Here is a 14,430-nt window from a genome sequence, read left to right on the forward strand (position 1 = left end):
GGATAATCGGATTTTAGAATGATATGCATCGCATATCTTTGAGTGAGGGTATACCACTTAATTATTCTAAAATCTGATTATCAATAAGTCACCCGTTTTTTACTTTTAAAAAACGATATATTTCAGTCAAACTAGTAGATGGTCCAGTTATATTAATTTTTAGGAAATTTAAGTGTTAGTGTAAACCCAAATACTTCCATTCAAGTACAACGTACACTTTTTTGCCCGGATTGCGCGTCACGCATCATGAATACTTTTGCCAATTGTCTCGTAATATTAAAATTCAAGGTAAGAGACACCGTCGTGTTACGCAAGTCTGCAAAGCTCCGACTCCGTCGATGGCGCCCAAAGTAGTGGTTATTTCTGGTTGTTCCAGCGGTATAGGACTTGCCACTGCTCTTTTTCTTGCTAAAGATGCAGAGAAACGTTTTAAGGTTTACGCAACAATGCGAAATTTGGCGAGAAAAGGACAGCTAGAAGAAGAAGGCAAGAAGTTTCTTGGCGACACATTGATAATTAAGCAGATGGACGTGTGTTCGGATGAGTCGGTGGAAAAGGCTGTACGAGAAGTGATCGATGAAGAGGGACGAATTGACGTTGTTTGTAAGTATATAACTGAACTTTGTTGTATTACCTTAGACGTTGCAATTCGACTCAGAAACATCATGTTATGCATTGCGTGTCAAACATAAAGTTTGTAAAGGCCGTGAAAATGGTAGCTAACAAATAGAGTTTAAATTCTCTCACTTAAAAATAGTGCGATAGATTACTAGACTGAGGGGTTATCATCATATACACATTTAGTTCTCCCAGCAGCTACTAAAATAAAGGTACCTTCAAAGGAACGTTACTCTGTGACGGTACTCTGGGCTTTTATCCTGATATGTTTGCGGCGAAGAAGCGGAAGCACGATCGGAGAGGAGAAGCTGCAATCGTGGTAGTTCTTTCGTGTCACGCTCTCGTGGGTTCCGCGCTACTCGCTAAAGAAAGATAGAAAGTTCTGGTGACGAGAGTAACGTTTTAATGCGTTTAATGAGTTTAATACCAGTAAAGACAGGCTTAACCTGAAATAGTAATTTTCAAACGTATGAGGCGCAATAAAGGGTAGTGCAGATAGCAATAGGAAACACGACGGAGCTGTACATACATACATACATACATACATACATACATACATACATACATACATACATACATACATACATACATACATACATACATACATACATACATACACATACATACATACATACATACATACATACATACATACATACATACATACATACATACATACATACATACATACATACATACATACATACATACATACATACATACATACATACATACATACATACATACATACATACATACATACATACATACATACATACATACATACATACATACATACATACATACATACATACATACATACATACATACTATATACATACATACATACATACATACATACATACATACATACATACATACATTTCATTGCGTTCGACGAAGGACAGCGCAAGCCTAATTTTGTTTTTGAGTCCTGTGTCTTTTGAGTTGGTATGCCTGTGTACTGTTATGCGGAATGAATCGAGCCGTAATGCGCGCGCAAATGTATGGACACCAGATTAGCCGCCCCGATTGATTTTTGCAGGGGCAAATCTCGGCCGGGAAACTGGTAGCCACAGATGGCCTCGATTTCATGCACAATGACGTCCCAAACGGAGCTTAGAAACATTATTCGGCTTGAAAAAAGGGTTAAAACGTGTGGCCAAAATTGTAATTTTGCCAAAAATGCATTGGAGAACGTTAGAAGGTTATCATCCAAGGTAGCAGAGTTGTCTTCAGCCACCGAACGTCATAAAAAGAGTGGAAATCGAGTAAGTCGATGCGTAGTTTCGTAGGGAGTTCGTTCGTAGGTAAACTAGCGTGTTTCTTGCAATTATATGTTGCACAAAACTACAAATTGTAGAATTAAATGCATCGAGAATGGGTATAATACGGATCAAAACTATTTTATCACTTCTTTGAATTTGCAATATATCGTTATTCCTAGAAACACTAGACGTTTTGACGAGGAAATCGTTGTATAGTGAATGTATTATGCGGGTAGTGGATTACTGTGTGAATTATGTCTGTGGAATTTTAAATCGAAGTGAAACTATTTCCAGAAGTTTGTGGAAGTTTAAATCTCGTTTACTGCCAAACAATAACAAGTCAAATGAAATAAATAATTATTTTTGTGTACACAATTTCATTCATTCTATGTTCTTTTGGCTCGTCACACAATCTTTCTTACACTTATCCTCGTCGCGTTTAGTGAGGTATAAGCATAGTAACTAACTTTGACATAAGGCATGCTACTAGTAGGCCGACCATGTCGGTGTTTTGCCACTGCCCGTTTACCTTGGGTCTATTTTACCTATAGGCCGAACGTACTCCCCTGATCTCTGATTACTACTTTGAGTTCTAACGTTATATACATATGATCAGAGAATGGGTGAGTTTTACAAACCCCAGGTCCAATAGGAAGCTGCTAGAAGATATGGATGTGGGTGTGTACACGTGAGAAGCATGCAATCCCTGTGAATATACAAGAATGCGTGACAGCTGAAGTGTATATGTGCGTTACACTGGCCAACAGTCAGATGTTCAACTGAAATATTTGATTTGTTTTATAAATGGTGTCGTAAATAGTTAATTTTTTTGTAAACCTGTGCAATCAGTCTCTGAAGAAGACATGTTACATGTTAGCTATTGATCAAATACCATAACTGGCCCTAAAATTCACAATAATACTTGTTTCTGATTACATGACACAGACTGGAAAAAACTATTTCAGATCGGCCTCGGCTGTCCAACCGACACGAATTAGTCAAACCGTACGAGGCTGTTTCCATGTAATCAAAAACAGATTACAGACCGATTGCTTTCCAGGATGCCCGGTCTCATGTGATTATGATATGTATTTAATCTTCCTGTAACGGCCAGGCTAGTATGGATCACTCATAACGATCACTTTAGCAGAGCTATTCCAATCGCCGGAGCTTGTCCCAGCTTCAGTAGCATGAAGCGACTAGCATCCCCTGGATGGGATGCTTGTCCATCGCAGGGTTATCCCCCATCGCAGGGTATAGTACCCATTTATACACCTGGGTGAAGAGAGGCTGGTATAGGTCACCCATAATTTTCACATAGGTTTCCCATAACGTTCACATTGCAGTTACTTCTGATAGCACAAAAAAGATAAAAACTTAACGTTTTATTTTCTAGTCAACAACGCCGGTATGGTCCTATTCACCGTTTTTGAGTGTATCCCGGTGGAGGTGATGAAAACAGTTTTTGAAGTGAATTTCTTTGGCACCGCCCGTTTAATCAAAGCTGTGCTTCCACACATGAAGGCAAAGGAAAGTGGGCTGATCATAAACAACAGCAGCCATGCTGGAGTGGCCGGATTTCCATATATGGAAGTTTACAGCTCATCAAAGTTTGCCGTGGAAGGTTTGACAGAATCATTAGCCCCCACTCTCCGCCAGTTTAATATCAGGTAACCAAAACCAAGTCCTAAATTTTTTAATTCTCCTTACACCTTTATTATTTGCAATTCTATTGCTGGTTCTGAGGATTCTGTGTCGTATTTAGTCAATGATTTTCATTATCTTCCATCCCTTGACCGGCTGTTTGTTAATTCAGTCACAATCTGTCAGTTCTCTGAGCAAAAAGGTTCATGTTAATCGTTCGGGTGAAGGTAGGTCTGAAAAGGGCTCTTTGTTGGTGACTAACGTTTCAACAACCTTGACTCGATGTCATCTTCAGAGTCAAGTGGAAAGTGTTTCAAAGTCCATTGTGTTTGTCAAGTCATGTAGAGCTCGTCAACAGTGATTGGTCAGTTCTAGTAATATAAGTTTTAATCTCTCGATTGTTACTCTATGTTCGATTTTGTTTGGTTGGCTCCGATGGCTCTAAGTTGGTCAGTGTACCGCCTTTGCAGAGTCAGACGTTTAAAACAGTTTGTAATGTAGGTTAGGGATTGAGCGGATTCCCAGCCAATTCTGTGGGTGGTAAGTTGAAGATGTTTAGCAATATGAAGGTTGACATCACCATTTCTCGTTGTTCGTTCAACCTGATGGTTTAGTCAGACTGGAGGTAGGGTTGTACCAGTCTCGTCCGACGAACGGATCTCAAACAAAATGATTTCAATTAACGGTCAAAAGAGGGAAGACGAATTACTTCTGACTACTTCTACTGACTAGTCACGAGTCGACGAATTTTACATGAGTCTTAATCCCAAAACATCACGGCAAATCTAACCAATCAGTTTCAACGGATCCGGACCAGACTCCAATAACACAATCGACTTTTCACTTGAATGTAGAGATGACTTCCGTTTAGGTTGTCTAAGGTTCCGTAACCAACACGAGCTAGACATTTCAAATTACTGAAACTCCTGAGTTTAATCCATTTACCAGCTGAAGTTTATGTTTACTCAACAGTGAAGAAGAAGTGGTTTATTCTAGCCAATGGAGGAACCTTTTTCTCTAATAAATATTTCCTTTCCCTCCGCCCCATTTGAGTACCGTCTAGACTCGCCACAGAATTAGCTGTTCCCAACGTCTTAGGTGGTGTTTATTTCTAAAAAATTAGTCAAATTTGTGAAAGGTCGTGAGAAAGAAGTCAAATTTTGCTGGCCGCTTGGGCTATTTTGACATATTTCTCAAGCTGCAAAGTTAACTCAAGACATTTAAAAACTATTTACTATATCTTGCCCAAAATATGAAACTTTTTTCTCTTGTGGCCCAAATTCATCCTTTAAAATCAATAGAACTACTGTAAGGAATTTTCAAACTTTCACTATTCATTTGCTAATTTCTAGAATCGAATACTTTCCATTACAAAGTTATAAAACGTATCAGTAAACGAATAGAGGTTTCTTCATTTTGTTCTGTAGATGCGTCATCATCGAACCAGGTCCCGTGAACACTCCAATGAAAGACGCTGCATCTGGCGCAGAAGTGGACACCTCAACAGCTGACCAAAAAACTCTTCTCATCAAGGAAAGAGTGTTAAATAGGTGGGGTCAGTTCTGGGCTCAGCCAGGGAAGGTGGTGAGCGCGGAGCTAGTAGCAGAAGTTGTAAAGGAAGCAATACTGAACGAAGACCCAAACTTCCGGTACCAAACAAATAAGGAATACTGCCCTGATGAGATTGCAGCCAAATTGGCAGATATTAACGGAAATAAGTCTGTTGATTTGATCACCAAACGATTCTGTGCTGAGTGATGTCCCATGTTCTCTCCCTAGCTTGCGTTTTGTCAATCCTTCTATCTCTGATTTGAAATATTTTGTAAGTGTTTGTTCTGAGAATGTAGTAATAGATCAAGACGATAATCTAGTCGCTGATGAATTTCTGTATTCTTGTTATTTGTCTGCTTGATAATATCTTGGTACTGTTGGTCACATTGTTCAAATGTTTTGATGTAGATGAATGTTTTATTAAAGCTTCCATTTCATTAGTATAGTTTCGTTTTTGTTATGTGTGAATTGTAAGAGAAGTTTGTCGGTCCATATTTCTGTGGGTGCTTTCCATTGAACCAAACATTCGAGAAATGGTAGGCTGAAAATAAAAAATAAGACAGTCCGTTGAGTATACTAAGGAATTCCGCTGAAAACTAACGTTGCACCTTTTACATAATTATTGAGAGATTTGCCGTCCCATTTTTGACAAACTGGTTACCATCTCATATGTCAATAACCGGCACGCATACATGCATGCATAGGCGATGACGCTTTACAATGATCCCAGAAATTGCATTTTTCTTATTCATTTTAATTTTTATTTGCCTTGACTACAAAACGAACCTCCAATACATTACAAACCTACAGTATGATAAGATAAATACATTAAATCATTATGAACTTCGTCATTTAGCGACAGAAAGGCCCAGGATTGATTTCCACACCTAGTCCGCGATACTGAAGATTGTGTGACATTTCCGTATTGAAATGGTCTGAAATGTAATGAAGTCAACACCGCTTACTAGAATCACTTACATGCATTTATGCAACTTATCAAACAAAACATTTTAGATCAGCTAAATCAGCAATAGGGTAGAAGTTCTTTCTGAACTCTGGCTTCTCGTACAAATAGGAATACGGATACCGTCACTGTGTTATTTTTAATGGCTTGAGATAAATACCCGAATAAATATTATCAAATGAAGTAAAAGGAAGATGGCTAGTCGCGAAGGGAAAAGAAAAGAAAATTAACTTAAAGTTAAATATTATCGACAACAATGCAAGTAAAAGCAAACAATGATTTCAGATAGCTCACCTTTGCAATCTAATCAAGATACTGCTGCCATCGGTCTCCCTTTTGGAAAGGTTTCAAAAGTTATGACACTAACCGGCCTTCACTCGTCAAATTCAACATCAGTCAACTTAGTCTGCCATCACGTATGCCGACTTCGAATACACGTACAACGGTAAAAAAGTTCTTTAAGCGAGCTCACAATTATCCAGCACATCATTCTCCCCTGACCCCAAAACTCCGGTTAACTGTACGTTAGAAATCAAACGCGTTTTGCCGATGGATGCTCTTAAAGTTGATTCAAAGATGGCGTACCGAAACTGAGTAAACAACAAAGTGCCTAGTTCCCAGTGCTACTCGGTTGGAGTAATCTCTCACACCTCACACGGCCGTCCACCGGGCCATAACATATAGGCGTCACCGCCTAAAAAGGGAAGATTATCGAAAAAGTAGTCTAAAGGTTACAAAAATGACTCAATATTAAGATCAAATCGAGAAAATTTCTAATGGTTATCACACTATACGAACTACACAAATAACGGTATAACCTTGAAATCAAGAAACGCACATTATTGTGGATGTCACTCAAAAGTCTACTACTAAGGACTAAAATTATGTTCGTTAAAATGATTTTTCGGTAAAACCCAGTAAAATTATATCCATATATTACTCGGCATATTTGCCAAAAAAAGAGATGTTTTTACAGGCTCAAAATCGGTTTCAATTTCTTTTTAGTAAACTTTAGGATATGAAAACTATTGGGTACCGGGAATGGCGTACTCCTTTGACAGCCTCGTCCATGAGTGAAATATTGGGTCTGGTACACAATAACGCTCTACCGCCGCCTCGACGTCACGCGCGCTGATAAGCGAAAAGTACACCAACGCACGTACTGTCGGCTCCTTTAGATCAAACATCTTTCGCGGGTCGTACATACTTCATTTAATCCCGGCATTTCCTTTAAAGTTTTCATTTACAATGCTGACATACTACATTCAGAACAAGTGATGACGATTTTTCGTATCAGTTGCAAGAACTTTTTCAATTAAATATATTTTAGCAGCTTTTGATCATTCTCAAAGTGGTTAAACAACAGTGCCACGAGAAATTAAATATCCCTTTTGCTTGGGAACTTAGTATAAATGAAGAGTTTTAATATCGTTATCAAGCTTTTATTTGCCTTAGAGAGACAATTGTCGAGCCGCTTTTGCTAAACTGAACCTAAACACGGAGGGTTTCTGAGCAAAACCTAATTTTGTGTTTTATTATGAAGAAAACAAAACTGAAAACGAAATCATCTATTTGCGTTGAATATCATTTTCTTTATTAAAAAGGTTGTTTGCCTTCTTCAATTTGTCTATCACAAACGTTTTAATCTTAGAGAAAAGAATGAATGAATAATTTAAAACGTTATTTCGGTTTTCATTCTTACTGACGTAATTACAACTTCTATTACATCTTCCGTTTGTCAAAATTTCTAAAAAAATTAATTTTAATATATTTGAGTTTAAACATTTCACGTCCTGTCGTGTGAAGTAATTTTTTGTCGTAAAAACGTATCCTTCCTTCCGTTAGAATAAAAAAAAAACATTGCAAATCTCCCTCGATTCTATTCGTGAAAACTGTTTTGAACACTGAAAAAATAAAATCTGCTAAATCAAAGCAAATTTAAAATGAAACAATAAAAAACTTTAAGGGTTCCGCTTTCAATAACAGGATTACAGGATATTGCTTAAAATAACTTTTACGAGATAAATACCAAGTGTTCAAGCCGTGGATTTAAATATAGTAAAACGGACCAAAGGGTCTTCCGTTTAATAAATCTTGTCTACATCAATGCAATTGAGGTCTGATTGAATATCATATCATTTTGACATCTTCGGAAAAACTTATGCAAACACAAGTCTGCATCAAAGAAGCCAAGTAATAAAAAGTCCGTTTTGATAAGCGTATTCTCAAGTACTTAAAGAACCCAGATTGCAATTTTCCTTGCATAAGTACCACGTAAAGATGGTGTCCATTCAACACATAACGTTAAAAAGGTTTCTTCTGCTTGTAGTGTTTAGCACAACGTTATTTAGAAGCTCTTGGTCTAATGAGGTAAGTGTTACAATTTTAGAAAAACAACTTTGTTAAAATCGGACATAAAAAGAAAATGCGTTTAATACAAAAAGAATATAAGTTTAGAATTTTACAGGCAAGCTTGTCCGAAAAGCATGTAGCCTTTTGTGGCGGAAAATTACGAACACTGAGACTATGAGAATTAAACTGAAAACCACCCAATGTACTTTTAAAATGTAACTTCAGGGTCATTTTTTCTTCCAAAGCATTTAAAACGGCACTATTCCGTTGTACATGTAGGGAACAATACGTGTTTTTAATAATAGAGTACGTTAAAATCAGTATAAGCCAAAAGAAATCTTCGCAAATCGTCCGCAATTGAATCCCTTTTAAAGAAACACCGAAATTATTAAACAAATTAAAACTTGTATCAATATTACTCTGATCGCATGGAATAAAAGCGAATAGAACGGGCTTGGTTATAGTCTGTTTGTTATAGGGCCGTCGGTTCTCCTTGAAATCCCCTCGTTTGAGATGCTAAGATAAGACCAGCTTTGGAGACTCAAAAATGAATAAAAAGAGTGACAAATGAAAATAAATTATTTCTTTCTTGTCTTCCAGCTTCTCTCACCCAAATGTCTCTACCAAATTTTTGTTTTTGTAGATCGTAGCTTTTTTTTTACAACACGCCTAGACAACTTCGAAGTTACATTGTTAACGGCAAAGCCTGCTGAGAACATTTAAGGGATCATTCCTAAAAGGAAGCTCTTATTTAGTTGTTTTTAGGCATTTTTGAGCGTCTCCATAGAAGTAACATTTCAAAATTTTAAACGTAAATATATATTTATCTTCTCAAACTCTTATAATTCAAGTTACAGGAAATCAGCCGTGACGGAGTTGGATCTGATCTAAAGCATAGATTTTGACGATTTTTTTCCGTTTTCGTTGTTGGTCGAGGAGAATCAACCACGAGGTGCTCCAACACCTCGAGCGGCATCCCGCGCGCGTCGATCACCTCTCTCGGTGTTGGAAATGTGATGAAAAACACTGTCTCGTGTTTGATATATTACTTCACAGAACCCGATGGAATAATTTAACATATTTTTTTATTCTAAAAATATGGACGAAAGGGGTTTTTTTTTTTTCCTGGATACGTTTTTTTAATTTTGTCAAGTTGCTTATGGTATGGATAAACATAACTCAATCGGCGTTTTTACACGGTCAAAAAAAGTCGCGTAAAAATCTTTACATTTGGAAAATGAATTGCTCGATACTGTACAAACAGTCTTATTTGCCAACGTATGACGTAAAGTGCCCTACGTCACTAAGAACTTACAAAACTGTGTTCAGAAACATAAAGCAACGAGGCATCTGGTAAGTGCGTTTGACCTGTTACGTTTCAGCTTTCTTTTTATCCAATAAGAGACCAGCTTAGTGCCAATCAAGCTGCATTACAATCAAACTACATTGTGAAAACTTGACATTTTTTTTTTCAAGTCTCGTAGTTTTGATAGTGTCTCTGAACCTCCGCCCACCACACCTCCCTTTCCGTGTAACTGCAAAGACGGCGAGCCAGGAAAAGATGGCAGGGATGGGAGGGACGGGATGACTGTGGTGGGCCCGCCTGGACCACCAGGAAGGAACGGATTGAATGGAACAGATGGAATGAATGGAAGAGATGGTCAGGATGGACGCGATGGAAGGGACGGGCTGAAGGTGAGTTGAGGATGTTTGTTCTCATTTGCATGACACATTTTCTGAAGTATTTCCTTAAGTGAAGACATCAACAAGACATCGACCATGTTTTTTTTTTTCAGGGGGACCAAGGGCTTCGCGGTGAAAGAGGGCCTCCGGGAGTTTGTGACCGAGCGGAAGTAAGTACATCAATCAGTGAATTTTTTTTGATATCAGGTGTTTTCGTCTTGAGCGAAAAGATACATAAATGTCTTAAAGCAAAACTTGGGATGTGTTCACCGTTAATTAATCTGTTTCTTTGCTTCAAGTCAAAGCGAAGACTTGCGGCTTGCTTATTCAAAGTCATCCTTGTCACATTACATTGAAGGACATGCATTTTTGGCATAGAAAATGGAAAAGTATTCCTTTGGTTCTTACGCATTAATTGGGGCGGAGCACAAAGCTGAAATGAAACGCTGCTGCAAACAAAAAAGTCAAGACATATGGCAATGTTTTGGGTTGAAACAAATTCTTCTCTTGATGATAAGTAATAACACTGTACACAGAAATACTCATCCAGGATGTGTACGGAAATGAAAACACATTTAAACCTCATCGGAATACATATGTCTCATATACAAAAATCTGGTTTGATTTGTAGTGAATTTGTAAAATTACCTATATTTTGAAAGATATATATTCTGACTTTTTAGTGCTGGTTAGTAGATAACCAAAGGGAAAAAAGGACTGAAAGATTATCATAAAACTTAATTGATAAACAATCTTCAAAGTTGAAACAAGAACTTTTTCCCTTGTAGATCAATTCCATTAAAGCTCGAATTCTTGATCTAGAATCGAAGGTAAGTCGTCTATCAGTATTTTACCGTCCTTGATTTGTGCTTGCATTTAAAACTTAATCTATCTCCAAGACTGATCAGCATATATTTTCTCCTTACATTATCAACACGTTATATTTAACAGACAGGTGAAAAGAATACTCAAAATCATCAAGTAAAGGGCATGTGTCCTGATGTGACAACAAATTCTCAAAAATAGCATTATATGAATAGTATAGCAAACCCTAAGGAGAATTTATATTACGATCTTAGAAAGGAAAAAAAAGCTAATGCTCTATATTGTCCCTTTTTGTAGGTGGAGAAAGTCAGAAATGCCTCGGAAACAAAACTCAACATTTTGGACAATAAAATCGACGCGAGAACTGCCGAGCTTTTGGCAATCATTCAGGTTAGTTTCAAGTTGCTCTTTAAACAGATGGCAATATAGTTTCAGATCCATTCCCATTTAACGTCTGAATACTGTATGTGCTTTGCGTGTTGCGTTTTACCTTTAATAACTTCCCTGTTTTGATACGGCCCACTCCTTCCAATCACACAGCAGTAAAAAAATTAAAGGTATACCCTCCCTGAATTCAGACGTCTGTCAATACTGTAATACCGGGCAAAACCAAAATCAGGAAATGACACCATAGAGACAAAGTTCCCAGACTCCAACATGGTCACATAACTTTTCCAACAATGCTTTTTTTTAATTATTTCCTACGTTCCCAAGGAGGTGAAAGAACAATTATTCCAGTGTAAAACCGCCAACCCCAATTTGTTATTTCTTAAAGACACTGACTAGTCAAGAGAACTAAGCCCAAGGGCTTGCGCTTTTATAGATGTTGAGAGTTGAAACTTAAGGAATTAGTCAACAACGTCACTACATTTTTCGTAATATTTGACCTTTACGTTTAGGCACTCCTGCGTGGGTCAGATCTCTAGTTCATCATAATTACTAATCAGATTCAAAAAAGTATTCATTCACCCATGTTCGCCTTTTTTTATAGATTGTTAATCAAACAATCATTCCAGGGCCTCCGGGACCACAGGGGCCACCCGGAGAAAAGGGCCCCATGGGGGAGAAAGGAGAGCAAGGGCAAAGAGGACCCCAAGGACTAAAAGGGCGACGAGGCCCTAAAGGAGCAAAAGGATCCACTGGACCCCAAGGACCACCCGGTCCTAAAGGTGACAAGGGTGATAGTATCACCTTGCAGGGTTGCAGACATCATGTAAAACCGAGCAATGAAACATATGGGTACCACCCTAAAACTGTTTCCCTAAAGGCACCTACTCAGGTAAGACCTTGTAGGCTCAACGGTCGTTCGGTAGTATCGATAATTATTACTAAAGCTAGTACAAAGCTTGGAAATGAAAACATATCCAAGAAGTCGCAGATGAACAAATTAATGTATTTTACGTATTCAACCTAGAAAATAAATAGGGCCCCGTCCACATTAATCCGGATAAATTGGGAAACGGACAAAGTTGAGAAGGCCGTATAAAATATTTTCCGTCCACACTAGTCCGGATAAATGTGAAAACCCATCTATTTTGGCCATAAAAGGATAAAACGCTTTCCCAATAACCACCTTGAAGAGTGTTTTCGAAAAGTCCCGTTTTCAAAATGTTTTCCATCCACGCAAAAACGCAAAGGCGGCGTCTTAAAATTAATCCATTTTGAAGAGCGTTTTCGAAAAGTTCCGTTTTCGGTAGACAATTTATCCGGATAAGTGTGGAAGGTTGGCCAAACCGGAGAAAAAAGGATGCGTTTTCAAATTCGCCCGGATTAGTGTGGACGGGGACTAAGTGTTTTGTTTTAATGACACGAAGACGTTTTTTCCAGCAGCTGGCACGCAAAGGGTAAAAGAGCTAAAAACTTGTTTGCAATCTGCCAAATAAGTAAAAAAATCTATCAAAAACATAAGCAGGAGTAAAATACATATTTGAAGCAACTTAAACAACTAAAGATATTTGGTTTTATTAATCGCTTTTTATATAGGGGATGTTACACGGTGATGAGAAGATATGAATTTTATGTTCGAGCGGTAGACAATAGTGAGATATTGTGTTTGCCGCGAGAACATAAAATTCTTATCTTTGGGCCAACGTGTAATGTCCTTTTTATTATATAGACAAAAACTACAGAAGTGTCGAAAGCATAAACATGTAAACTCTTGCACTTCAGCGACTGGAATTTCTTAAATATCTCCAGCTTTGGTCCACTTTGCAAGAAACACCTTGAATTGTTTAGAGTCATGTGAAGTTTTCTTCTTCATGTCTGTATTTTCCTGCTCCTTAGTGAACGATTTTAAGTCGGCTTCATTGAACTTAACTTCTCTATTGCTCGCCATCTTTCAACCGGCTTTTGGCAAGGTTTGGCAACCGTCCAATGGCGCAATGACGTTATCGATATCCTCACTTGTGAGGATATGGAGAATTCGTCACTACAGTCTTGAATGTAATTTCGTATCAATCAATCAATCAATCAATCAATCAATCAATCAATTTATTAATGTCATGCGCGGGATGAGGTTGCCCTCTATATCCGAGCCAGAGGCTTATGTTAAAAGCGCATGACAATTATTAAAATACATTATAAAAACAATAGAAACTAGTATAAGGAAAAAATAATAAAAATAATTAAAAATTTAAAAATAGCTAGATTACAATATCTTATGAGTAAAAAAATTAAAAATGTAAAAATGCTTTAACCCACCCACACTAAATGTTACACCCAGGAATGAATTTTATCAGTGGTCTATTTTCCAGTGAAACACTCGCGTCTATATAATAAATGATCAAATTCCACAATTATGCCTTACATTTGGGATTGAACTTTTCTCTTGAAGGGCTATGTGATAGTAGGCGTGACATGTGCAGCGGACAAAGGCGGGGTCGCTCAGCTGTTCTTTCAAAACACTGATAACTCTTACAAGTGTGACTGTACCTTTACTCCATCATGTGGACATCCAGCTGGAAAGAAACGGCGGGACGACAAAAGGGAAGAAGAAGACGGAAATCTGTCCCAGAAGTATGAAGATGCCAAACGTAGAGGTAGACCTTCACCCCAAAAGCATCCACACTACAAGCCAAAAGCGTGCTACCTCCATCACTGGGAATGCCCTGCCCCTTGAGGCGTCACACGATTTAAGCACGCTAATCCGATTGTTTTAGTTGTAAGTTAGATGCATAGAGTAGAAAAATGAAACCAGTTTTCCAACGTTTCCAATTATCTCTTAATGAAGGTGTGCGTAGTTAATTGGAGCTCTGCGTTCTTGTTTTAAGTGATGAATTGCTGCCAGATTCTTCACCAGTATTTTTTTCTTAGAAAATTGTTAGACACATCTAATTTTTTTTTCTTAAAGAAGACTGGGGACGGGCTAGAGCCATAGATAGATTGTGAGTATTTGTTCTGACTCTTAAAGAATGTTGGCTGCCTTTTATGTAATTGACAAATAACAAAATTAAAGCTTGCTGAAAGAACTTTGTGTTACATTTCCTTACTAAGTCATATAAAGCTTACCAGCAGCTGGTACTCAAA

The 14,430-nt window shown here is 37.8% G+C and overlaps 2 protein-coding genes across 2 annotated transcripts; both read left to right on the top strand.

The window, feature by feature from the left end:
* The first annotated feature begins 298 nt into the window (after positions 1 to 298).
* LOC144657378 (retinol dehydrogenase 8-like) lies at positions 299 to 5,526 on the top strand. Its single transcript, XM_078517728.1, has 3 exons — positions 299 to 603; positions 3,283 to 3,556; positions 4,958 to 5,526. Exons 1-3 carry the CDS (start codon positions 339 to 341, stop codon positions 5,286 to 5,288), a joined length of 870 nt encoding a protein of 289 aa, XP_078373854.1. The 5' UTR covers positions 299 to 338; the 3' UTR covers positions 5,289 to 5,526.
* Positions 5,527 to 8,263: 2,737 nt separating this feature from the next.
* On the top strand, positions 8,264 to 14,372 carry LOC144656976 (uncharacterized). The gene is made up of 7 exons (XM_078517241.1): positions 8,264 to 8,415; positions 9,874 to 10,092; positions 10,194 to 10,250; positions 10,869 to 10,910; positions 11,203 to 11,295; positions 11,897 to 12,184; positions 13,739 to 14,372. The coding sequence occupies exons 1-7, from the start codon at positions 8,326 to 8,328 to the stop codon at positions 14,021 to 14,023; spliced, it is 1,074 nt and encodes a 357-aa protein (XP_078373367.1). The 5' UTR covers positions 8,264 to 8,325; the 3' UTR covers positions 14,024 to 14,372.
* The last annotated feature ends 58 nt before the right edge of the window (positions 14,373 to 14,430 follow it).

Source organism: Oculina patagonica, chromosome 6 (assembly GCF_052425735.1).
Source record: "Oculina patagonica isolate OP01 chromosome 6, crgOcupat, whole genome shotgun sequence".
Classification (NCBI taxonomy): Eukaryota; Metazoa; Cnidaria; class Anthozoa; order Scleractinia; family Oculinidae; genus Oculina; species Oculina patagonica.

Bases quoted from the DNA above. Each gene is read 5' to 3' on its own strand.
- LOC144657378 (XM_078517728.1), top strand. From the start codon at position 339: ATGGCGCCCAAAGTAGTGGTTATTTCTGGTTGTTCCAGCGGTATAGGA. The intron at 604-3,282 runs GTAAGTATATAA...TTTATTTTCTAG, and splicing joins GGGACGAATTGACGTTGTTT to TCAACAACGCCGGTATGGTC. The intron at 3,557-4,957 runs GTAACCAAAACC...TTTGTTCTGTAG, and splicing joins CTCCGCCAGTTTAATATCAG to ATGCGTCATCATCGAACCAG.
- LOC144656976 (XM_078517241.1), top strand. From the start codon at position 8,326: ATGGTGTCCATTCAACACATAACGTTAAAAAGGTTTCTTCTGCTTGTA. The intron at 10,093-10,193 runs GTGAGTTGAGGA...TTTTTTTTTCAG, and splicing joins ATGGAAGGGACGGGCTGAAG to GGGGACCAAGGGCTTCGCGG. The intron at 12,185-13,738 runs GTAAGACCTTGT...TTTCTCTTGAAG, and splicing joins CCCTAAAGGCACCTACTCAG to GGCTATGTGATAGTAGGCGT.